The 27,350-nt window shown below is 31.3% G+C and overlaps 2 protein-coding genes across 5 annotated transcripts in view; both read right to left on the reverse strand.

The window, feature by feature from the left end:
- The window catches only part of LOC107450217 (uncharacterized), a 37,401-nt gene extending 16,465 nt beyond the window's left edge, over window positions 1–20,936 (reverse strand). Inside the window, exons 1-4 of the mRNA XM_087149564.1 lie at window positions 19,080–20,936; window positions 11,430–11,697; window positions 10,095–10,319; window positions 387–1,345 (exon numbers count right to left, since the gene is read on the reverse strand). Of these exons, the coding sequence (XP_087005690.1) occupies window positions 387–1,345; window positions 10,095–10,319; window positions 11,430–11,697; window positions 19,080–20,027 (2,400 nt within the window). The 5' untranslated portion in view covers window positions 20,028–20,936. The remainder of the gene's footprint in view (window positions 1–386; window positions 1,346–10,094; window positions 10,320–11,429; window positions 11,698–19,079) is intronic.
- Window positions 20,937–24,187: 3,251 nt separating this feature from the next.
- The window catches only part of LOC107450242 (UNC93-like protein), a 50,918-nt gene continuing 47,755 nt past the window's right edge, over window positions 24,188–27,350 (reverse strand). For all 4 annotated transcript variants that reach the window (XM_016065998.5, XM_016065999.4, XM_016065997.5 and 1 more), the window contains exon 3: window positions 24,188–26,663. In XM_016065998.5, the coding sequence (XP_015921484.2) occupies window positions 26,425–26,663 (239 nt within the window). In that variant the 3' untranslated portion in view covers window positions 24,188–26,424. The remainder of the gene's footprint in view (window positions 26,664–27,350) is intronic.

Consider the following 27,350-nt stretch of genomic DNA (forward strand, 5'->3'; position numbering starts at 1 on the left):
CCTGTGCATTTTCATTAGCAATGAAAACTTTAAACCGACTTACTCAAAACTTGATTTTTTGAGTTGTGCCACTATTGCAGCCCATGAGCGATATATGTGCGATAGACATTAGAAAATATATGTTTTGGGTCCATTTTACGCATTTGTATAGTGCATAAACTTTGAGAAATTTAAGATATTGCACCTCACATAATCTTGGAATGTACCGTTAAATTACTATGTTAGCATTTTTATAATTGAAAAGATATTATTTCTCGTTTAAAATATTTTTACCAGTAACAGTAACCCATACATTTTGAATTTAAAACTTTATTTATTGAATCAATTTTAAAAACCTAATCTAGCTAGTTTGCATTGGATAGCAAAAAAAGAATCATTTAACTCACCTGGGTAATTTCATTTAAATAGAATGGACCCTCCATTCCAGCATAAATAGAAATAGGAACTAACAGAATTTGATGCGGGTTTCTCAGATGCTTTACAGCGGACAGAAATTGGTTCAAAATAAAATTGCCTCCACTCCCTTCTTTCAAATCGTTCTTCAAAGGATCCAAAAACAAAGCAAGGATGAGAGCTGAAAGAATTCCAAAAATGGCAAAGGTACCGACCAAAAGCTGTCTTTGGCTTTCCAGAGGAGGATCTAAATTGGAATTCGTGACATTATCGTAAGGCTTGAAGTAATATCCGCAATCATCAGTCGTTGATTCGTTAATAAAGGTATTATTGACTCTATTTGGTTTCAAAGCATAGTAAACGAGGATATTACCAAAAATGTATGTTGATTCCGTGAAAGAAGTAAAAACTCCAAAGAAACTAACCATAACTACTTCAATGTTTTGATTAACGCTTTTCTCAAAACGGGACGCCAGTTCTTCGATATACACAGCTTGGGCAGTTACGAAAGGTCCATTCATCAGACCGTACAGTACAGATGTCACTATCATCGTGTCCCATCGCAGGTACATGTTGGCGGCTAAATAAGGACAGCCTAGCAGCGTGCATGCTGTCAGTACCTTCTTGCTGCCGAATTTGGCGATCAAAAAATCTGGTAAGAAAAGTGATGAAAGTAGAGACATACCATTGATGACTGCTTGTGAATCATCGCCTATGCCATCATTACTATTCATTGTACTTTGTAGACCTCCAAGGCACCAATATCCAGTATAAAAGAATAAATAACATAAACTAGTAATAAATAAATTTCGCAGGATTCTCCTTTGGCTCATGCCCTCTTGCGAATCATCTTCTACGGGAGGTTCTTCATGGTTTACGGAAAAATCCCTTGTAAAATTGCTCAAATGTTTTGAACTATCCTTCTTTACTGAATTTGACATCGTTGAATTTTATGAATAATTAAAAGGAAAATCCCGATGAAACTAATAAAAACATATAATGAGTATATATATGTACAAAAACAAGAAAGAAATTAAATTTCTTTATTTTCAGAATGCATGAACGAAGCAAGTTGACACAATAAACGTCTAAATCATAACTGAAAAATTATGTTATCTTATTTTTTTTAACTTATCCAGTTAAATGACGCGACAATTTTTATCAACAATTCCTTTAAATTTAGATAAACGTTATAATGCAAGACCTAATCTCCCTCTTTAAAAAATGAGTAACACGTTTCTTTAAAAGAATTGTCATACTATATTTACATACAAATAAAGATGTTTTGTTGCTTGTTGAAAAGTTTGAAACATATTCCGCACAAAATAAAATTATCCTCGAACCAAGACAAGATTTGTAAACTTGTTTTTGTATTTTAAGAACTTAAAATAAATTTTATAACGTTTATTTTATACCGTCACGTATTACACATTTTGGGCAACTTCATCTTCGCTTAAAATCCTCTTACTAAGCCATTCATCTGCCACTCCTTTTACTTTTACTTTCCGCATTAAATCATCAAAGAATGAAGCCCAAAAATTATAGTTATATTTATCAATCGAACCTAAACGCTTGGACGAGTTCCAATGCCTCTTCGTGCGACGCTTTTTCTGCAAAATAATAAAGCACAGGTATTGTTTTCATTTATTCTGTGAGTTGTTAAGTCTAGAGCTATTCATGAACTTTTTCAATTCCTTTTACAAGGGAAAAAATCAGTAAAGGTTAAAAAGCATCTAAATGAATGACTGCAAAAGAAAAGATATATAAATGTATAGAGAGAGAGATTTCAAAACTTTAAAAAAAAAAGCTGTAAATAAATGATAGAACAACTGAAACAAATTTCGACGCAAGTGTATTTTGATAAAAGTTAAAATACAATCTTTTTTAATCGAAGATAAGAAAAGATTAAAAAAAACTTTGTTGAAATGTTTAGAATACTACTCACATGCAATGAAAATATAAGGTAATGCGTGGAAACTTCAAAGCCAATAGGCTTTGCTCGCTCACAAGCTTTTTTTAAAAAGTTTCAATTCATTTTTATAATTATTTAACATGAATTGTCGGAAAGGATATAACTGTTAACCGCATTCAAAGAAAAGGTGGAGACATATACACCGCCACATCATTTTTTTACAGTTTTAAAGTAAACGAAATAATTTCAATATAAACGAAAACATGTTATAGTTTATTTTTAAAAATTAGCTTAAAATTTCACGCTTTAAAAGAAAAGTTTCGTCAAGCCACTTTCTAGTAGTTTTGTTGTCATATCTTACTCATTTTCAACATTTCGTCTTAAAGAGGTATTAATTGCAATGAATGCAACTTCTCCAGTGCATTCCATAACAGTTTGTTACACTGTAAATTCCATTATAATTATTACAAATACCAGAGCAGTCTCGGCACGTTTAGGACAAGGTTCAGACCGTTCTTAGACGAATGAATATTGAGAAGAAAATTTTTAACGTACATCAGCTCTTTACCAAATCTTAATCCTTGCTTAAAATCAAGATCAAACAAATTCAAATTTTATTCTTAAATAATATCAAATTGCTTTTACCCTATTTGTAAAGTAAAGAGCAAATTATGTATTCATATTTTCCATAAGACACGCGTTAAAGTAAATTTCTTAAATTTTTGCACAGCTAAAACTATTAATAGAAGAAAAAAATAGTGGCTAATTTTTTTTTTAATATACGATTGTAAAAAAATGACATTTTTTTAAATCATTTTCCAAATCTTTTAGTCAAAAGCCTAGGATTTAAAATGAAATAATTCATATAAACACTGTTGGAATTCATTACAAGGCAACAGCTTGAAAAGTGTGTAAAATTTGAGTAGGAATTTCTTCTAAACAATTGTATACATAGATGTTCCTTACATTGTTATTAGCCTCAATATTAAAGGCAAATACATATTAGGCTGATAATCTTTAACATTGCATTTCTTGCAACCTTAATTTTCACATTTTCTTTTAGAAAAATAAAAAACTTGCCTCAAAATTTTAAACAAATAATCAAGTGACGCTCTTGAATAATTCTCTCAAATCTTACAACGTGATGTATCATATTTAAATTAAAACGTAATTAAATAAATAACTATAATAATAATTAATAAACACGTTTACATTTTTTTCTTCTTTTTAAACAATATTTTTAATACGACATATCATCAAGCAAATATTTTGAAAATAAATAATTTTACCCTACTAATATTAAGCTTTGCAAGGATTATTTTAATATAATTTATAGATAATCTATGACATTAAAACTACAAATAAAAAAAATTTCACTATAGGAAAAATATGAAATTAAAAAAGAAAAGAGCCATAAAAACTTCTTAAATTTTAAAAATTTGAAAAACAACAATTATGTAGGCATATTTTGAAACCAGAGTATTCTACGTTCAAGAAGAAATATTTTATATTATGGGGAAAACGAAACCTTACAGATATTTGTATTTCTTGAGAAAAAACAAACGGGGCATAACGTCACGTGTTTACAATGTAGCAGTTTACAGGGAATGGACAAAATAATGTGAATAATATTAGTTTCAAAAAAATGCGCTATTTTTTTCAATACAGTTGCATACTTGCACTTCAAGAAGAAGAAGACCTCCCATACCCACACATGTGACCTATAACGTCAGTGCCAGCTTATCTTTATTAGCAAAATGGCGTATTTAAAGTTCTGCTAAGTTAAGTTGGAATGTTAATTAAGGATAAGTTAATTAAATACAAAGCCGTATCGCACATCAAATTAGTTGAAATATAATTCTTTTTCGCCTACTTCTTTTTCTTGACTTGGATTTATTATTTGTTTATGCATTTTATTAAAGCAGTGATATTTTTTTTTTGTGTACCTGGCAGTTTCGATGCATAACCAGTTTGCTTTTGTTCTACATGCCTTCGTGCCGGTCTTTGTGTTAAGCCTATGTTTAAATATATAGTGAAAGAATTGAAATCTTCGACAGCCTTTCATCCCTTCAGTGGGTCGATAAAATGAGTACCAAGCATGCTTGGGAGCTAACACTGGGGGTTCCGCGTTCGGCTGACCACCTGACCGGAACATATGCTCCTGCACCCCAGAGCCCAAGGTCAAGAAAACTGAGATGGGCACAGTCGGCCTTGGCCCTCTTAATGGGCTGTCGCGCCACTGAGTTAGTTAGTTAGTTATAATTCTTTCTCGCCTACTTCTTTTACTTAACTTAGATTTATTATTTGTTTATGTATTTTATTGTAACAGTGATATATTTTTATTTTGTCTACCTGGCAGCTTCGATGCATAATTAGTTTGTTTATGTTCCACATGGCTTCGTGCCGGTCTTTGTGTTAAGCCTATGTTTAAATATATAGTGAAAGAATTGAAATCTTTGAGAAAGAATTTAGAATGTGTCACTTAAGAGAATTGATACTTGACGGGCTTGGCTTAATCGAAATAGAATAGAAAGAAGAGTTTCTAACGTAAACAAATGCCACGTTTCAACAACCAATCAGGATCGAGATGCCCACACTACGTCACTTGCAGGTATCCCAAATAAATAAAATTTATCTTGTTAATTTTGAATTAGCTTTATTAGGTTATAGATATAAAAACTACATTTTTTTCCAGATAATTTTTAGTTCAAAAAATTATTTATTATTTTTTGAACTAAAAATTATCTGTAAAAAAGTTTAGTTTTCATATCTATAACCTAATAAAGCTAATTCAAAATTAACAAGATAAATTTTATTTATTATTAAGCTAAAGAACTATCTGTAGAAGAAAAGCAGCCTGATTGGCGAGTGACATCTTGTGTATTTCCTAGCAAGATCTTAGAATGAGTTGCAAAAATCATAATTCTACGCACCCTTGTCATTCAACCTATAACAATCTCGAGCGTCCCGTCTCGTTTCACCCAATTAGACACCAGATAAATTATTTGTGAGTGAAGTTCGTTGATTCTTAGAATCACATTAAATGAAAATAAACAAGCTTTCATCTTTTTTGTTTGAGTATAAACAGAAGTTATCTACAGTTAACCCCTTGGCATACGAAGACGTCTGGGAAACGTCATTTGTTTCTTATGTCGAAACAATAATTGACGTCTCTCAGACGTCTTCAACACAGAGATGCCAACTTGCTCTGGACAGCAAATAAATATTTTAAAGTGGTAGTTTACCAATTGTGATTCTTGGTTCAATAAATTCAATTTACAGTAGGGAACCGATTATCCGGAAAGATCGGGGCCATCGCTATTCCGGATAACTGATTTTTCCGGTCTTCTGAATCGCTACAAAAAGCCGTTTTTTTTATTGTTAAAACCAACTAAAGAAAATAATATTTGGAAATAATCTTAAAAAGAAGAAAAAACGAAGTAATACACTAATGATTATTTTCAAATTGATAGTAAGGTAAACATCTTTCCAGAAAGAAAGAAAAATCCTAAAATCTTATAAGGAAAAAAAAAATTTTTTTTAATGGCTGGAAAATGTATCGAATTTTATTCCGGTTTTTTGGTTTTCCGGTTCTCTGATTTCCAGATAACGGGTTCTGTACTGTATTAGATTTTTATCCACCACTACTTCTAAATAATTCGTAGGATTATATATAATTCACCACTTCATAGTAATTATGTCATGCTATGCCTCTTAAAAAGCAAGCAAAAATAGTCAAATATTTGCAAAATTAAGTTTGTAGGTACTTCCTGTGTTTTTTTTTAAAATTATGTTGGCGTGTCCGGAGCAGTTGGCATCTCTGTCAACATTCAGTTGCGTTGTTGTTTACAGTGCAATCAAAGATCATTTCCAAATCAAGAAATTAATAATTCCGCACAGTTTAGAGTTTGTTTAATAATATGTCAAGTGGTTAAATAAGCCTTTTATTTACTTATCCCAGTTTTGGTGAAATATGCGAGGCTTTTTCTAGCTTTGTAATTTTTTATATAGCTTTCCTTATGATCACTGTTAAGGTATTGAAATATTTATTACTTAGACATCTTCGGCGCATTACGAAACTACGCTTAGTACCCAACTTTTTTTACTTTCAACTTTTTTTTAAACAATGATGTATTTTTAATACTTATGAGTGGTCCGTGGTGGCTGAGGGGATAGAGCGTTCGCCTCCCGATGAGGTGAACCGGGTTCGAATCCCAGCGATGGCTGATTGATACTAATTCCGCACCGGAATTGCACAGACCACAGTGCTAACGTAAAATATCCTGAGGGGTTGACGGATCCTGGGTTAGAGTCCCCTTGCCGTCAGACTAACTGATGGAGGTTTTTGCACCATGTAATGCAAATGTGGGTTAGTTCCATCAAAAAGTCCTCCATGAAAGCAAAATTTCCCCCAATACTTAATCCAGAAGTTCCCTTGTCTTCTGAATTGGGTTCAAAATTGCAAAACACCCGTGAAGCGCCGCAAATAATTATTTAAAAAAATGGAACTATTTCAATTTTTTCCGATATTTGTTTTTCAGTTTTTTGCATTATTGTTTTAATACTGAGTTGTTTTATTTTATTTTATAACCGTCGTTGAACAGCCGACCCAATTTTATGGGGTTTACGACTTCTAATGTTCAACTCCGTAGCCTTGTAATTTTGAACCCAATACTGAAGACTAGGGAACTCCTGGATCGAGTATTGGGAGAAATTTACCTTCGTGGAGGACTTTCTGATGGAGCTAACCCGCATTTGCGTTACATGGAGAGGAAGAATACGAGAACCTCCCGCGGTTAATCTGATGGCAAAGGGATTCTAATCCATGATCCGTCTACCACTGAGGATATATCACGTCAACACCTGAGATCTAGAGCGTTCGCCTTCCAATGAGTCGAACCGGGTTCGAATCCCAGTCGATACGAATACTGAATTATTGATTATTTCCTTTTTTATATCCCGTACTAAGAACTGGTATTTAGCTATTAATTCTAAGTAAAAGGGCTCATCGAATTATCATAACGCTTAATTGAATAAAGATTTATCAAAACGGGAAATGACCATTAAAAGGAAATTAACAATCGCATTGGTGTGAGAGAAAATGCTAACATTCCGGAAGTATTTTTTATGAATAAAAAAAGAAAACCCATGCAATACTGTCAAGATAATTTAAATAAGACCTTATAATTAGTCCCCTCCCTAAATCACGAAAAACTAATGGCACTAACTTCTTCAATTTGAAAGTTAATTTATGTTAATAACTATACTTCCGTCTGCAAGGCGTATATTAATCAAATAGCATGAGTCTGAAAAAACAAGGACAGTAATTGGCTTACTATGATATTCCTCTATTTCTATTCAATCAAACATTTCAAAGCAGCATGCTTACTGATGCCTATGTTCAGATATCTGGCACATAGTTACACTAACGACCGTACTCTTCCGTCAAAGGGGAAGAAACGAAAGCTTTCATTCAATAAGTTATATTGGATATGGGTTCAAATGAAAATATTTAGGATATCTATTCTAATTATTTCCATTTGCGTATTTTTGAACTCTATGAAAGTAATAACTAGTGGTTTGGTGGTTTAGTTACATTTTAAAATTATCAGTCCGCGAGAGACACTTTTTTTTTAGTATTATTCTTACCAGACAAGTTAGTTACGTCTGCATCTCAAAATTTACAATATAAAGGGAATCATTTATAACCAGTGGGCTGGTTGGACTGAAATATTAGTTTTAAATAAAAAAAAAAATTTGTGGGGGGGGGGGAGGTGGAGGAATAATTTTTATTACATCTTTATTAGATCCGAAAAAGATGTTGGAAGTCTCAAAAAAGTCTTAAAGTCAAAAAAGTTTTAAAGTCTTAAATTTTTAGTAACAGTTTACAAAGAATTAGAAAGCATCTCTAAAAGTGCAGAGGTAAAAAATCTTAACAGGGCGGAAGAAAATTTTTTTCACAAATATAAAATGAAGAGTTTAAAAAAACGCCGTACGATTTTTAAAAATTTTATATAACCGCTTCACTTAATCAACTAATTATCTTATTTCTCAAATTTTTAGATTTTTTTAAATTGTTAATGACATTAACTTGTCTCAAATTGTTCTTTAAAAAGGGCCCTAATCAGAATCTAACTTATAGCTCTGAAAAACAGTAAAGGAAAATAAAGCATCAGAAAAAACATTCATAACCAAATTGAGTCTGAATTAAATGCTATTAATTAATAAAATTTTATTTGATTTAAGTAAAGATTATTTAATTAATTATTATTTAATATCGGTAAGATTAAATATTATTTAAAAATTAATTAATATATAAGGATTAGTTTACAGAAAGTAACTTTTCACATTTCTCACTTTTTAATACTTTTATTTCATACTCTTATAAGAGTTTTTAAAAAAAAAGTTAACCCCAATAATTACACTACTTAATATATACTGTCGTACAATAATGAGAGAGACAGTATTTGCATTTTTTCAAATTTTTCAGAAATACTTAGAGAATTATTTTATTTTATAATTAACCTGAGAGGTGCTTAGATCATGCTCAAACGCATCAATAAAAAGTTTAAAGTTTTCAGCGATTTAAGTGCCCGGCAATAAATTACGAACGATAAAAGGTGTTCTTGTATCAAAAATATAGCATTATAAGCTAGTAACTTTATTTGGTTATCGTATGCAATAACTGCACAAAAATTATTGAATACATTCATGAAGGTATGAACATTTTTGCAAAAATAAATAAATAAAAAATAATTTTTTTGCTTTATGTTTTCATATTATAGCTGTAGCAGTATCTTAAAATAAAATTAAACAACATTTTTGGAATAATTTTTAATTAATAAAAAAAATATTATTTTAAAGTATGAAAACAATTCGTTAAAAACTATCCTAGATATTGGCATTTAAAATAAGCCTTTCATACTGTTCATGAGCGGAAAAAATTTAATTTTTGTCATAATTTTGTTCTGAATCGTATTCGGTAACTTATGAAAAAAAGTTTGAATTGAATATCTTGGAAAAAATCTGAAAAAATAGCAATTTTCTAAGCAGTTTTCGTAAAATTTAGAAGAAAACTCTGAATGGTAAGGGGTTTTAACCAAATTTGTTTTATGAGAATATATATTGTCGTAAATATTCTAATTGTTTAATTCTTATTTACTTCTAATAATATTTTAATCTGTTTGATTCTCTGTATTGTAGTTATTAGAGATTGATGATTCAATCCATCAGCATTAACAAATTTGTTGACTGTTTGATTGTCATAGCTTGATTCTTTCGATATCGAAAAATAAACAAATATTAAATTAAATAAATAATTCAATAAATTCAATTCCATAAATAATGAAGAAAAAAAACATTAATTTAAGCATTTTAAGTATGAAAATATTCTGTTAATTTAAGAACTAAAAAAATATCTTATTTTCACTTTAATGAATGTCTAGTAGGTAATGTGCTACCTTGCTACCTACCTAGATAATTCAGGAAATAAAATAATTTTCGACTCTTTAAGGAATCAGTCTACTTAATCTGCACGTAAACTAGATAGTCTGTAGAACAAATAATTTCGGTAACATATACACTGCTCAAAAGTGATGCTATTAGTCTAATTTGAAACCTAAATGCTCCATCTTTTAAACATACACTACAATAAGTACAAGGAATTTGATGATTTTTATTTTTATTAATGTCACACCAAGTATCGTTATTTACAAGCTCTTTTTCTATGTACAAGAATGTTGATTAACATCAGCTTTGAGATTCTAAAATGTTTGCTATCATTAATCACCTTCGATTGCAATATATTCTCTCCGTGCAGAACATTTCATCTTGAACTGGCCTACTAGGTAACAGACCATACTAATCAGTAGGGAAGCCATCAGGATATTTATTTTGACAGAAATAGAAAGGTAATTAGCATAAGAGTAGCTTAGAAAAGCTCCAAAAAAGCTCCAGAAATATAAGTTTGAAAAACCAGCTTCTCTATCGTTTGGAAACATCAGTCCGTAGAGGGCTAAAAAAAAGAACATAAAACTATTGAATAAAACTAACCAATACACCGTTTATTGAATGCAAGAAACAATATTAAATACATATGTTACATATGTTACGGTAAAAACCCGAAGTCTGCTGAATGCTAGATTTTATCGGCTTTTACCAATGTTTGAAGAAAGTTTTACTATGATTCTTTTTCAGCCTTTTACCAAGTCTTAGCTGTAAAAAGTAGGAGTTAATTAGCCACTTTGGTAAATCATTGGTTCTATCGATAAAACTCAGGATTTACCAGACTTCGGGCTTTTACAGTAGCGCATACTACATACAGTTTCTCGACATCACTGCTCTTAATCTATAATTTTACAGTCTTAGGTCAACAATTAAATGAAATTAGCGTACGTATTACATACTGCAAATATTTAAGAAAAAGAAAAATAACTTTATCAAAAATGAATTAATTATGATCAAGGTTAATCTCTGTAAAAAATGGAAGCTTCGGCTTCAGAAACAAAAGCTGCAAAGAAGTATCAGATATAAAAGACCTATAAAAAGATATAAAATTTATGAACGGGGTGGCTCAAACTTTCAAAATCAAATTGGCTCTCTATAATATATATTAAGATTATATTTCAACAAAAATCGGGCAATAAAATTGAAATTAAGAACGCAACAACTTAAATGCCGGCCAGGTGGCCGAGCGGTTAGCGTGCCCTACTGCGAAGCCAATGGCTGCGAGTTCGAATCCCGCTTTGGGCATGCATGTTTCTCTCTATGTGTTGTCAACTGTTGTGTGTGAATGTGCCCCACTCTATTAGCGGGTATTTGTGATAGTGTGGCGTGGGTAATGTTGCTCGCCTCCGTGACTTAGGTTCACAGGTGCCCACTGGGTAACGTTAAATGAGCAACACTTCCGGCATCTTGCAAGGAGAAGAACGAAAATTCAGTTCCTGCCGTTACGGGAAAACAACTTAAATATTTAGACATTTTGAAAACTTTAAAACTTCAGGGGTAAAAAAACATGTTATGGTAAGAATAGAAGCATTAATTTAATTTATCTTTTCAAAGGCATAAAATGATTGCTGTTATTTTTTTTTCTAAACATTACGAACATTTTTTTAAATTCGCTCACCTGGTATTTGCGACCACCAAATGGCATCTCCCATTCCCCATATTCCTGCGATGACAAAGTAAATACCAGTTGTCTCTGGCGATGGTTTCCATAGAAATAATAACAAACAGATAGCTACATTAAGACATGCTCCTAAAATGATCACGGCTATCTGAGAGATGTACTTCACCAATGGTCCCACGAATAGAGACATGATTGTGCCGCCGACACCGAAAAAAAGGGTGACAATACCAACGTGGTGAACACCCCAAAAACATGCAATATATGCCTGGAAAAAAACATGAGTAAAACAGAAGAAAATATTACATATAGTGCAACCTCTTTCTGTTCCACAATAAAATGGCCGTTAATGGAGGTTGGTTGTTCTTAGGGATTACCTCCATTGACTTCAAAATGTTAAGGGACATGATTTTGAGAAGACGATTTTAATTTTATTTGTGTCATTTTATTGGTGCGAAAATGCTACTTGTATGGACGTCATGAAAACCGGATAAATAAACAAACTTCAGTCAATGAAAATGATCGCTACTGATATAATTATGTGTAAAAACAAATTTACCAATTATGAAAGATAGAACTACTTTAAATGAACAATTATGTTTCTTCGCTTAAATCAGCATTTAATTTTATATCATAAAAATTAGTTAGCTTTAATGCTTGTGTATTTGAGATGCTTAATTTTTTTAAAACAACTTTTTTTCTAATTTGACTTTCAAATCTGAAAATAAATCATTGATAGCATCGTCTTTAGCGCACTCTGTGGTTGCAGATCTCTTTCAGCGGTTTTCCAAAAGAGCTCTCTAAATAGGAGCCACTCACATATATTTTGAATACATTTCAATCCATTTATGATATTTGTTTTTTTTACATTTTTCGCATTGATATTTTTTGGTGTTTCCTTAATTAACCTTTACCGCTTTTGGAGTGAAGGATTCCTCTTTCGCTGATGGAAGAGTTTTTCATGGTCTCTCGTAAAGGTTTTCTTCAACACAAAATCTATGAAAAAAATTCCGAGTAATGGCCGTAAATAGAGTTGGTCGTTTCATATAGGTGGTCATTCCGGGAGGTTTCACTGTAAAATAAAGTTTACTGCATTTGTAACAAAGCAGCTGCAGTTAACTACAAAAAAAAAAGTTTTTCCTACCACTGATTTACCAAAAAGGGATCTTGGTTCCTCCCTGAAACCGTGCGAGAACTAGGGATTCATTCAGCTTAATTTAAAATTATTAGGATTCCTGTTAAACATAAAGAAATGTCCTGAAAAAGAAAATGTTCTACGCAAATGCGTTCAGACGTATTTCCTACTCTCAACAGGCTTTTCTCACTTCACTGTACTCCAGTTTTCTGAATTTTCACATTCCCCCTCTAGGGAACGGCATTATGTCATGCAACATGAGAATTTAGAAAGAGGTTTTCAGGGTTGACAGTCCTTCGATCTGAAATGTTAAGTGGTGTTCTTATTTTATTTAAAAAAAAAAATCTTTGATTTGTTCGAAATTGAAGTTGAATGGAGATCGCTTTCTGATGAGAGTGAAACAATGGGTGAAAATTCAACGATCCTTAAGAATCCATTATTGTTAGACTCTAATTCTAAATATGCAGATATCTATAAAAACTTGATTTATGGATTCAAGCAGTTAAATGCTTATTTTTGCCATAAGTATAAATTAAGAAAGTCTCTTCACGCGTGCAGAAGCTACACGTATTTCTGATGTTTAATGCTTCCATCACTGTAATTTGAATATTAAAATTTTGGGTCAGCTTTTCTTTAAACTTTGTCTACTTTAATTTTTGATTGATTGCTATTGAATATTATTCTCTGCAAGTAGAAATTCTGACAATTGATATATATATATATATATATATATATATATATATATATATATATATATATATATATATAATAACCGGGCTACATCCCTGTTATCGTTGCTGTATTCAGCTTTAATAATGCAGTCGTCAGGCATCATACTTTATCAAAAGGTTTATTTAAAGGTAGGATGGTGGTTATAACAGTTCACATCCGCAGTCCGTAAGGGAGGGGGTGGACAAGACTTCGACAATTCCGGAACAACTTATGAGGATCACAACATGATGAAAAGGACACGCGAAACGTGTGTGTGTGTGTGTGTGTGTGTGTGTGTGTGTGTGTGTGTGTGTGTGTGTGTGTGTGTGTGTGTGTGTGTGTGTGTGTGTGTGTGTGTGTGTGTGTGTGCGTGCGTGCGTGCGTGCGTGCGTGCGTGTGCGTGCGTGCGTGCGTGCGTGCGTGTGCGTGCGTGCGTGCGTGCGCGTGCGTGTAAATTATTTTAAAAACTCAAGTTTGATTATTTTTTAATTTGCGAAGACAAAGGTTTAGGTTTATTTTATAAGTTTGAAAACAATTAATATAGAAGTTAATAGTTCAATTTATATTTAAACTAAATGGATAGGTTTGTATTACTATTGAGTACTATAAATTTATTTCTGCTAGTTAATGACATGATTTTTGCAGCCACGCTCTGCATTAAGCACTTACTGATAATCCTTCATTTTAATCAACGACTTACTAATTTCTAAATGCTTCCCGCTGTGAAATGGCTTTGCATCTTTCGAGGAGCAAGACACGGAATATGCTCTTCTTTAAACCATTGATTGTTACTGACAGGAATTATTGTCGTCCAGCCCATTTCTTTCGTTTAAATATTGCTTACTCTCCCACACGTTTTCTTTGCACGACTGCTTCGCATTTAGACGAGTGCCTTGCATTGCCATCTTTCTCAAGTCGAGCTGAGAAACATTAGAAAACCCGTGACGAGTACCCTGCATTGCCATCTTCCTCAAGTCGAGCAGAGAAACATTAGAAAACCCGTGACGAGTACCCTGCATTGCCATCTTCCTCAAGTCGAGCAGAGAAACATTAGAAAACCCGTGACGAGTACCCTGCATTGCCATCTTCCTCAAGTCGAGCAGAGAAACATTAGAAAACCCGTGACGAGTGCCCTGCATTGCCATCTTTCTCAAGTCGAGCAGAGAAACATTAGAAAACCCGTGACGAGTGCCCTGCATTGCCATCTTTCTCAAGTCGAGCAGAGAAACATTAGAAAACCCGTGACGAGTGCCCTGCATTGCCATCTTTCTCAAGTCGAGCAGAGAAACATTAGAAAACCCGTGACGAGTACCCTGCATTGCCATCTTCCTCAAGTCGAGCAGAGAAACATTAGAAAACCCGTGACTAGTACCCTGCATTGCCATCTTCCTCAAGTCGAGCAGAGAAACATTAGAAAACCCGTGACGAGTACCCTGCATTGCCATCTTCCTCAAGTCCAGCAGAGAAACATTAGAAAACCCGTGACGAGTACCCTGCATTGCCATCTTCCTCAAGTCGAGCAGAGAAACATTAGAAAACCCGTGACGAGTGCCCTGCATTGCCATCTTTCTCAAGTCGAGCAGAGAAACATTGGAAAACCCGTGACGAGTGCCCTGCATTGCCATCTTCCTCAAGTCGAGCAGAGAAACATTGGAAAACCCGTGACGAGTGCCATGCATTGCCATCTTCCTCAAGTCGAGCAGAGAAACATTGGAAAACCCGTGACGAGTGCCATGCATTGCCATCTTCCTCAAGTCGAGCAGAGAAACATTGGAAAACCCGTGACGAGTGCCATGCATTGCCATCTTCCTCAAGTCGAGCAGAGAAACATTGGAAAACCCGTGACGAGTGCCATGCATTGCCATCTTCCTCAAGTCGAGCAGAGAAACATTGGAAAACCCGTGACGAGTGCCATGCATTGCCATCTTCCTCAAGTCGAGCAGAGAAACATTGGAAAACCCGTGACGAGTGCCCCTGCATTGCCATCTTTCTCAAGTCGAGTAGAGAAACATTGGAAAACCCGTGACGAGTGCCCTGCATTGCCATCTTTCTCAAGTCGAGTAGAGAAACATTGGAAAATTTGTGACTAGTGCCATGCATTGCCATCTTTCTCAAGTCGAGTAGAGAAACATTGGAAAACCCGCAATCTGTGAAAACACCTAGTGGTCAAAAGACTGACATTTGTTAAATGAAATAAGCATTTAATTCTTAACTATTTCATAACAAATTTAATGCTTAAGTGAATTTTAAGTGTGCGTTAAGTACTTTTATATTCTCCCTAATTTATCTCACAGTTTCTGCTTCAGTCTTAAACATCTTATATATATGTGTGTAAAATATATTATACCGCAGGCAAATATAATAAGAATGGAGGACCGTAAGACAGTTTTAAGTCTCGTAAAGTTTCCTCAATTTCGAAAAGTTTGAAAACTCCACCTTTTTAAGTTGCAGCTTATTGCATGTTTGATGTTAAAAAAGCCGCCTTTTTTGTCATCCGGAACCTAAGCGATCAGTGAATAATCAGAAAAAGTAAGTCGAACAGTGAAAATGCAGAAAATCAATATTATTAAACTATATTATAAGTAAAATATGAACCGCGAATAATTTTTGCTTATTCACGTGATAGGCTTTTTATTCACTTTCTGTTGAACCATATGGAAAGGACATGAATGAAGAACAAAATTAATTTGTTTCTAAACGATATGAACTACAAACACACATGGTAACTTTCCTTTGGCACATGATTACAAGAATTTTAATAAAATCTCTGCGAAAAACGTGGTCACCAGTGATGTAAAATGGTCTTAGTCTGGAAGCTTTAATCTATACACGAGAACCAGTAAGAAGTCATCTCCTTTCATCTTGCTCTACAATTCTCTCCCCCCCACCCCTAAAAAATATATAAGTTTAACCTAATCGTTGTTTTCAAGTTCCTCTTTAATCTAGAAGTTTTCAACTGGAAAACATGAAGAAATAAGAATTAGACCCATCCAACATAGCTGAGAAATAGGAGGGCTTAAATTCTCGTTAGGGGAGGTAATTTCTTAACGGCTTGATGTAAGTGCCAAATTTTTAAGAAGCTTCAAGGCTAATATAATCATTTACCATCACTTTCAGTAATGTTTTTCAAAGAAGATTTTAAAAATCTTTTAATTAAACACTGAACACCTGAATCTTCCTGGAAATGGTATCTAAAAGTTGTAATGCTTTTCCTTATATATTGCTTGGTTATAATTTCTTTTTGGTTCTTTACTTTCTTGTCTTTTTAAATACGACGGAAATGAGTTGGAAATAAATTACCCTAATACTATTTTTTTTAATTTAAAGATGTTAAATTCTTTGATTTGTTATGAGCTCGTGTAATCGGCGTCTGCCTCGTGTTTAAAAATTTCATAAAAATAAATGAGGGTAAAAAATAATAGCGTAATACCATTACTTTTGTTTTTAAATAATTGCATTTCCATAACAATGCATTCGAATGTATTCTGCGAGCATGTTCTTATCAATAAATTTGAGATAAAATTCGATTCGATTTGAAGGTTAGTGACGAATATAAAAAGCAATGATCACTTTCGTTTTATAATTGATAACTTGGTTTAATCTATTGATGATTAAAAACACTTGACGAAAGAAAAAGGTAATAAAAGTAAAGACTGTTAGTTTCGATTTTTAGTTGGTTTATGCCCTATGCGGCATTTCTAAAAGTGATAAGTCGCCTCTATAAAATTAGGTAAATCTAAACCACATTTCTTATTCAGAACACAATTCACGTTTGTGTAAATATTAATTAAAGAAGAATTATAACACATTTTATTTACAAAATGCCAGCGAATGGGTAATAATATGCTAAAATATAATGATGTATTTTTTTAACCCATTTTTATAGCGTGAAAACATAGAAAAGTCTAACGTTTTAAAAAATCTTTGTGAAAAAGCCTAAAAACAATAGTCTGTACATGATTATTTTCAACAGTTAAAAATCAATATTTTTGTTGTATTTTGGTGCATCTAAACGAGGAAAGTCATTGCTATATGCCACACGTTTTATATTTGAATCTCGTAGAGTAAGAATTAATTCAAGTAAAATATAAATCACTTTACATACAGCAGTGTTTCCCAAAGTGTGGTACGCGTACCCCCAGGGGTACGGGAACAGTTTAGCGGGGGTACGCGTTCTTATGTGAAATATCTTACAACAAACGAAAATTTAAAAACAAAGCTAGCCATTAAAATTTACGATTGCGTATTTTTCTATTGGCTATTTTTCGAAGATTACAGAGTTAACTAGGAGGCTTCGCCCCCTGCTCGCTGGTGCTCACCAACCCCCGGAACTGCCTTCGCAGTTCATTTCGGAATGCTTCGCAATCCGATGCTCGCTTTGCTCGCTCATTGGATACGTTCTTAACGTCTAGCTTTTGTGTACTTTTTTGAACACTGAAGTTCCGAAAACTTTTCACTGTAGAAAATTCTAAACCTGTGCATTTCAACATTAATTTGAAATTGCAAACAGTTCACATATTTTTTTAATCACACTATTCTAAATTTCAGTTGTTGAAAAAAGTAACTGTTGTAAGTTTTTTTTTAAGTCTTTCCCACCAGAGGGCTAAAACCATGTGTTGTAAAACAATATGAAACAGTACTGAACGCCGGATGTAAAGCATCGGCTTCGATGAAGATAATTTTGTGAGAATTTTTTTGATAATTCGGTGAGAATTCACCCGATTAGACATATGATGCTCACTACGTGCTCTTGCGCGCCGAAGCCTATCAATTAAAACGTATTAGCGTTTTATATAATATAGATTAGCCATATGATGCTCACTACATGCTCTTGCGCGCCGAATCCTATCAATTAAAAATGAAAACTGTTGCCAACGCGAGAAAAGAAATATCATCGATTTTATTGATACATACGTATTAGCGTTTTATATAATATAGATAGATAACTGGTGGTGCCAACAGCCAGTTGTGATTTTTAGCTTTAACAACATCCATGCCAGAAGGATTGTTGCATGCGGAAGAAGAGCAATTATTGGAATTGACATCAGGCGGATTCTTGAAAAATAAACGAGGAGTGTACTTTAACATTCTGGCTGCAAATGCAAAATATGTATCCAGTCTTAACAGAAAAAGTTGTGAAATATATTTTGCCTTTTCCAACTTCATATTTATGCGAAGTCGCTTTTGCAGCATTCGTGGGCATTAAGTCGAAAAAAAGAAATAGATTATTGGACGTGGAATCGCATCTCAGACTAAAATGACCACAAAAGAACCGAATTATGATGAACAGTTATCACAGTAAAAATAATATCATCCTTTTCACTGATGCAAATAAACTTATTTATAAAACTTTGAACGAAAGAAAAATACACACTTTTATAAAAATACATTCATTTTTTTACTAGTGGTACACGGCATTACGAAAAATTTAGAAAGGGTCCACAGCAGTCATAAGTTTGGGAAACACTGACATACAGAATGCATTATATATGCGCAATAGACATTAGAAAATATGTGTTTTGGGTCCTTTTTACGCATTTGTGAACTTTAAAAGTTACACATAAACTTTAAACGTTCAAGATATTGCACCTCACATAAGCTTTCAATGTAACGTTAAATTACTATGTTAGTATTTTTATAATTGGAAAGATATTATTTTTTGTTTTAAACATTATTTCCAGTAACAGTAACCCATATATTTTAAACGGCAACTGAATAATTTGAAACTATATTTATTTAATCAATTTTAAAAGCCTAATCTGGCTATTAAGTATTGGATAACAAAAAAAGCCCATTTAACTCACCTGGGTAACTTCATTTGCATAGAATGGACCCTCCATTCCAACATAAATAGAAATAGGAACTAACAGAATTTGATGCGGATTTCTCAGATGCTTTACAGCGGACAGAAATTGGTTCAAAATGAATTTGCCTCCACTACCTTCTTTCAAATCGTTCTTCAAAGGATCCAAAAACAAACCAAGGATGAGTGCCGAAAGAATTCCCAAAATGGTAAAGGTACCGACCAAAAGCAGTCTTTGGCTCTCCAGAGGAGGATCCAAATTGGAATTCGTGTCATTATCGTAAGGCTTGAAGTAATATCCGCAATCATCAGTTGTTGATTCGTTAACAAAGGTGTTATTGACTTTGTTTGGTTTCAAAGCATAGTAAACGAGGATATTTCCAAAAATGTATGTAGATTCCGTAAAAGAAGTAAAAACTCCGAAGAAACTAACCATAACTACTTCAATGTTTTGATTAACCCTTTTTTCAAAACGGGACGCGATTTCTTCTATATACACAGCTTGGGCAGTTACGAAAGGTCCATTCATCAGACCATACAGTACAGATGTCACCATCATCGTGTCCCATCGCAGGTACAGGTTGGCGGCTAAATAAGGACAACCTAGCAGCGTGCATGCTGTCAGTACCTTCTTGCTGCCGAATTTGGCGATCAAAAAATCTGGTAAGAATAGTGAGGAAAGTAGAGACATACCATTGATGACTGCTTGTGAATCATCGCCTATGCCATCATTACTATTCATTGTACTTTGCAAACTTGCAAGGCACCAATATCCAGTAAAAAAGAATAAATAACCTAAACTAGCAATGAATAAATTTCGCAGGATTCTCCTTTGGCTCATGCCTTCTTGCAAATCATCTTCTGCGGGAGATTCTTCTTGGTTAACAGAAAAATCCCTTGGAAAATTGCTCAAATGTTTTGAACTATCCTTCTTTACTGAATTTGACATTGTTGAATTTTATAAGTAATTAAAAGGAAAATACCGATGAAACTAATAAAAACATTTAATGAGTATATATATATGTACAAAAAAAATAAAGAAATTAAATTTCTTCATTCTCAGAATGAAGCAAGTTGACACAATAAACATCTAAATCACAACTGAGAAATTATGTTATCTTATTCTTTTGAACTTATCCAGTTAAATGGCGCAACAAATGTACAAACCACTTTTATCAATGATTCCTATAAATTTAGATAAACGTTAGAATACAAGGCTTAATCTTTCTCTTTAAAAAATGAGTAATGCGCTTCTTTAAAAGAATTGCCATACTATACAAATAAAGGTGTTTCGTTGCTTGTTGAAAAGTTGAAACATATTCCGCTCAAAATAAAATTATCTTCAAACTAAGATAAGATATATAAACTCGTGTCTGTATTTTAAGATCTTAAAATAAATTTTATAACGTTTACACCGTCGCGTATTACACATTTTGAGCAACTTCATCTTCTCTTAAAAACCTCTTACTAAGAGCTGTTTCATCTACCTTCCTTTTACTTTTGCTTTCCGCATTTAATCAAAGAATGAAGCCCAAAAATGATAGTTATTTTTATCATTCGAACATAAACACTTGGATGAGTTCCAATGCCTCTTCGTGTGACAAATTTCCTGCAAAACCATTAAGCACAGGTATTGTTTTCATTTATTCTGTGAGTTGAAACTTATTCCGCACAAAATAAAATTATCTTCAAACCAAGATAAGATATATAAACTAGCGTTTGTATTTTATAACGTTTATACCGTCATGTACAACACATTTTCGGCAACTTCATCTTCTCTTAAAAACCTCTTACTAGGCTGTTTCATCTACCATTCCTTTTACTTTTACTTTCCGCATTAAATCAAAGTATCAAGCTCAAAAATGATAGTTATTTTTATCAATCGAACGCTTGGATGAGTTCCAATGCCTCTTCGTGCGACGCATTTCCTGCAAAATCATAAAGCACGGGTATTGTTTTCATTTATTCTGTGAGTTGTTAAGTCTAGAGCTATTCATAAATTTTTTCAATTCCTTTTACAAGGAAAAAAACCAGTAAAGTTTAAAAAGCATATAAATGAATGACTGCAATAGAAAATTATAAATATATAGAGAGATTTCAAAACTTTTTTATAAAAAAAAGCTGTAAATAAATGATAGAACAACTGAAACAAATTTCGACAAGTTCATTTTGATAAAAGTTAAAATACAATTTTTTTTAATCGAAGATAAAAAACAAAAACAAGGATCGTTGAAATGTTTAGAATACTACCCACATAAAAGAAAAATATAAGGTAATGCGTGGAAACTTCAAAGCCAATAAGTTTTGCTCGCTCACAAGCTTTTATTAAAAGTTTCTATTCATTTTTATAATTATTTAACATGAATTGTCGGAAATAAAGCTGTTAACCGCATTCAAAGAAAAGGTGGAGACATATGCACCTCCGCATCATTTTTTACAGTTTTAAAGTAAACGAAATAATTTCAATATAAACGAAAACATGTTATAGTTTATTTTTAAAAATTATCTTAAAATTTCACGTTTTAAAAGAAAAGTTTCGTCAAACCACTTTCTAGTAGTTTTGTTTTCATATCTTACTCATTTTCAACATTTCTTCTTAAAGAGGTATTAATTAAAATGAATGCAATTTCTCCAGTGCATTCCATAACAGTTTGTTACACTGTAAATTCCATTATAATTATTACAAATACCAGAGCAGTCTCGGCACGTTTAGGACAAGGTTCAGACCGTTCCTAGACGAATGAATATTGAGAAGAAAAATTTTTTTAGCGTACACCAGCTCTTTACCGAATCTGAATCCTTGCTCAAAATCAAAATCAAATAAAGATTAACCTTCAATATCAAATGTTGTCTGAACTCTTATTTCTCGTACTAACTGAGGGTTATCATATCCAATATTGCTAGATAGGTCATGGTCAAGCTACTGAACAGTTTTCAAGTAATTGAATTTCACACATTATGTTGGCATACCACTATTCAAAATCAAGGATTAATTTCACTTATTAGTTATTGACATACAATAGCTAACTTTATGCATCTGAATTAGAATATCTTCTCTTTATCAATGTTAGCGTTTTTCGTTTTAAAAAAAATTAATGTTACCAAGAAAAAATATGAAATATGGCATTTTTCAGTGAAATTACGTTTCTATATCTACTAATTTCAGTTTCAATTAAAATAACTTTTTGATTTAAAAACATGTGCATAATTTTATGCATTAGAGCTCAACTTTGCATATAATTTATCGAACGCCATAACTTACATTTAAAAACCAAACATTTTTTTTAAAAAATGAAAAAAGAACTATTGGCTAACAACCAGAAGATGCAACTACACAGTGAAGATATTGCCAATTTGCGGAAGAATGCTATCAGTAGTAGCAAATGATCCATTGTTATTCAGGAGTGTAAGCGTTAACAAGTACAAGGTGTTCTACAATGATCACCCTTTAAGTATATATTTAATATCCCTGTAAAATGATGCTAAAAAAATATAAACACTTGGTGTCTCAATTTAATATATAAACAAGAAGAAATAAACAAAAACGTCACGTATCCAAATAAGACAAATCACAATTGTGTACAGCGGGTGAAAAAACATTTAAAATCTGATTGCCAAAGAAAACAGAGGAGTTGAAAGACGATTATTAGAAACGCATTCAGTTTTTTATAGGCCTTCATCAAGTGTTTTTTTGTTTTCAAATTTTTGTTGCGTCCACATTTACTTTTTTGTCAAGAAGGACTGTAAAAATAAATATTACAATTATCCATGACGGAACAGCTGTGAATATTTTTTTACAATTGCGAAATGTATAAGTATTTTAGTATAACTAAATTACATTATAAGTATCTTAGATATAACTAAAGCTTTCTTGACAATATTTAAAATCTTATTGCATAATGTTATTCTTTACTACTCAGTGTTCAAAAAAAAAAGATTTCGTACAATTTCGCATACAGTATATACACAGGATAAAGAGAAATAGAAAATATAACTCCAAATAAAATACTTTGCTTTAGTGGTCATTTAATAGAAGGGGATAAGTAATTGTTTTTTGTAACATTTGTTAAATCATGTTATTTTTATGTATAGCGTATTATTCATACATCTCTTGATAATAAAAGTAAATGCAAATTTCTTTACCGTGACTTTAAAAATTTATTTAGCAACACTATCTTTAAAAAAAAAAGAGAGAGATTAATTAACCAGAATGAATTACAGTTTATTTCATAAATACAAAAAGAAACTTACTGAATTTAAAAAAATGTCATCTTTTGTTTAAGATGCATGCCAGATAGTTATAGAAAATAATTTTTTAAAATAATAGTACAAAAGACCACATTTGCAATAATAAAACTTAGCATTATATCCATTCCAACATTTTATAAAATTTGTTTTGTTATACTTATAAACTTATTTGTCAGAAAAGTTCTTAAAAGTTTTCCCAATCGGTCAACTCATAAAAGGGTTTAAGTTAGTGTTTAATACTATTTCAACAATTCAGATGAATACTAATACCTAACATGCATGTGAAATTTCCAGGAGAAAAAAAAATTTCTGTCCAACTTATAAAAAGTTTAAGTTAACATTTTGTAACACTCCCAGACAAATTTGATTTATTTCAGAGATTAACGTACACGATAGAATGGTGGTCAGGTTACCAAAGTTTTGCTCTTTTTTATTTTATAACACAAATTTTATGAGGTATAAAATAAAATCTTATAATGGAGACCTTAATAGATTAATAAGGGTATATAAAATCTAAAACAAAGGAGATCAACTTGACAAGTTTTTCGACATTATATTAAAAAAAACTATTTGGATTTTAAATTTTTTCCTCACATTTCCCTTCGCATCTAATTTTCGAAATTATACAAAGACAATCTGGATCAAAGAAAGAAATCTGGAAAATAAATGATACATAAAAAGCTTCAAAATTAATTTAAGATGACAAAATTTTTTTAAAGATAAAAACATGAATCAAAATAGCAATTTTCCAACTAATAAAAAAAGCAATTTAGAAAACAATGTGAATTATTTAAAAACTAATTATGTGATTGTTCAACCATTTTGAACACAGTGTTTTTATAAGAAATAATCATTTACAGAATAGGAAAAAAAATGTTTATTGAAAATTGATTTATAACAAGATAACACATGTGATAACATTCTTAAATGATTGTCACAAATAATTGATTTAGTAGTTCATTATACAAACCATTCTAAATAAATTTTTAATGAATAAAAATTCATGAATAGGATAAAATATTATCCTTTGTATTTCTTTAACTCTTTTTTTTCCCATTCTTATTTTTTAGAATTTTTTCTGCATAAATTATGATTCTTTCCCAAATTTTATTAAAATAGCATGAAACATACAATTTTACTGCCAAGTATAACTAATTTTAAATTCCTAACTAATTTTAGAACTGATTTTTTAAATAGTTGATAAAAAAATTAAAAAATCCAATAATATTGAATTTAAACTTTTAAGATCTTTTATTATATTATTTTAACTACAAAAAATCAAATCAATCTAATTCAAGCTGTATTAAAAAGAAATACATGTTTAAATTTTTTCTACGCAATATTTAGATAAAGTGTTAAAAGCTGGGTTAAAATTCATTTAAAAAAGCTTTTTAAAATAAAATAATGCTATTTTACCTACAAACATATATATTTAATATCTTTAACAACCCTCTATGTGCTTTTTTTAAACTATTTCAAAACAACATAAACTAAAACATCATTTAATTTTCATCTTGCAATTAATTTATCCAAAATAATTTTTCATTTTTCTGAATTTTCAATTTTGCAAACATGAAAAATAATACACTTACAACCAATACAACACAGAATTACACCACATTTTTATGATAAATACAAAGCAATCACCTAACTTAAAACGCAAATAAAAATGGTACTCATTTACAATCAGTTCAAAAGACAATTTCAAATAAATAATTTACAATGAACATTAAAACAAATGAAAGTTTAGTTGTAATAGGCAGTTCTCGAAAATGAATTCATCACTTTGAGGAAACATGTACAATAAATGGTTTCATGTAAAAAAAATACAGGATATAGTTATTTAAAAAGTACTCTTACATTAAAAATATTGCAACATTTTTCAAAATTCAAGAACATATATTTGATGATTATTTGTCTCAGATATCAACATAAAATTAGTAGGAAAAAATCTTAAAAAATGGTTAGCATGAAATACATCTAAATTGTTACAACTTTTTATGTTTTTAATTCGTTACAAAAAAAATTCAAGTTTTGAACCTTATTTGATACACTGCCATGTTAAATTTTTTATGACATATTTTGATTCCAGTTTTATTCAAATTTTATTCTTAAATAATATCAAATTGCTTTTACCCTATTTTTAAGCAAATTATGTATTCATATTTTCCATAAGACATGAGTTAAAGTAAATTTCTTAAATTTTTGCACAGCTAAAACTATTAATAGAAGAAAAAAATAGTGGCTAATTTTTCTTTTAAATATACGATTGTAAAAAAAATGAAATTTTTATATCATTTTCTAAATCCTTTAGTTAAAAGCTTAGGATTTAAAATAAAAAAATTCATTATAAGGCAACAGCTTGAAAAGTGTGTAAAATTTGAGTAGGAATTATTTTAAAGTATTTCTTCTAAACAATTGTAAACATAGATGTTCCTTTACATTGTTATCAACCTCAATATTAAAGGCAAATACATATTAGGCTGATAATCTTTATTATTGGCAACCTTAATTTTCACATTTTTCCATCAGAAAAATAAAAAACTTGCCTCAAAATTTTGAACAAATAATCAAGTGACGCTCTTGAATAATTCTCTCAAATCTTACAACGTGATGTATCACATTTAATTTAAAAACGTAATTAGATAAAGAATCTGAAAACACGTTTAAATTTTTTTTTCTCATTTTTAAACAATATTTTTTAATACAACATATCAAGCAAATATTTTGAAAATAAATAATTTTACCCTACTAATATTAAGCTTTGCAAAGATTACTTTAATACAATTTGTAGATAATCTATAACATTAAAAATACAAATAAAAAAAATTTCACTCCAGGAAAAATATGAAATTTAAAAAAAAAAACAGTCACAAAAATTTCTTAAAATTTAAAAATTAGAAAAACAACAATTCTACAGGCATATTTTGAAACTAAAGTATTCCATGTTGAAAGCATAATCACAAAATACAGGGAACAAATAGGTAATCAATTTTCGTTCCCACCATTATCACACTGGGTATATTTATGTACAAGTTCTATTTTTATGTACAGGAATGACTATAAGCATTCATTCTGAGATTCTAAAGTGTTTAATATCATTGATTACCATTTTCGATGTGAATGTACTCTTTCCGAGCAGAACATTTAATTTTTATCTGGCCAACCAAGTAACAGGCCATTCCTGTTAGTAGGAATGCCATCAGGATGTTTATTTTGACAGCAACAGAAAGGTAATTGGCGTATGAGTAACTTAGGAAGAATCCAAGAAAACTCCAGAAATATAAATTGGAAAAGGCGGCTTCTCTATCGTTTGGAAACATCAATCCGTAGAGAGCTGCAATTAAAAAAAGAAACACATTAAAAAAAAGAACACAATAAATGAAATCAAATACAAATGTATACAAAAATGCATACATATCTACAAGTACAACGCGCAAATAAAAAAAAGCTGGTGATTGAATTTTCACTTACGAGGACTCGATCTTAAAGGTACAAGTGCGTGAATATCAAATATGCTAATTAATTTAGGCAGATGATATTTTAAATTATGATATCAAGACACAAAAACGTACTTTCTCTGAATAAGCATACCGATTTTTCGATGAATTCGGATTTCTGACCCTCCCTTTTGAAAAACTTGTACTTTTAAAATTCGATTTCTTAGAAAGTATTCGACCGATTTCAATGAAATCTTGTATTTTGTCATTTAAAATTGCATTCTTTAAAAAATTGAATGCTTTGCAATTCGAAAGTTTTTAGACTATTATTAAATTAAATAATAAAAAAAATTTACTGAAATCTATATTTTGCATGAAATTATCTTTGGATAATTTCACACAAAATATAAATTACGTATTATGTTTTGCATGACTATTGTGTACAAAAAGCTTTCAATTCGCTTATGAAATTCTCGAGAGAGGATGAAATACGCAAAAATTAAGATTAACATTAAAGGATCCAAAATTTAGACAGTTTTCTAGACTAAACTATCGGGATCATATTTCCCAGGTTGCAGCTATCC

The sequence above is a fragment of the Parasteatoda tepidariorum genome, chromosome 8 (genome assembly GCF_982258835.1).
Source record: "Parasteatoda tepidariorum strain Cologne lab strain chromosome 8, Ptep-v5.0, whole genome shotgun sequence".
Classification (NCBI taxonomy): Eukaryota; Metazoa; Arthropoda; class Arachnida; order Araneae; family Theridiidae; genus Parasteatoda; species Parasteatoda tepidariorum.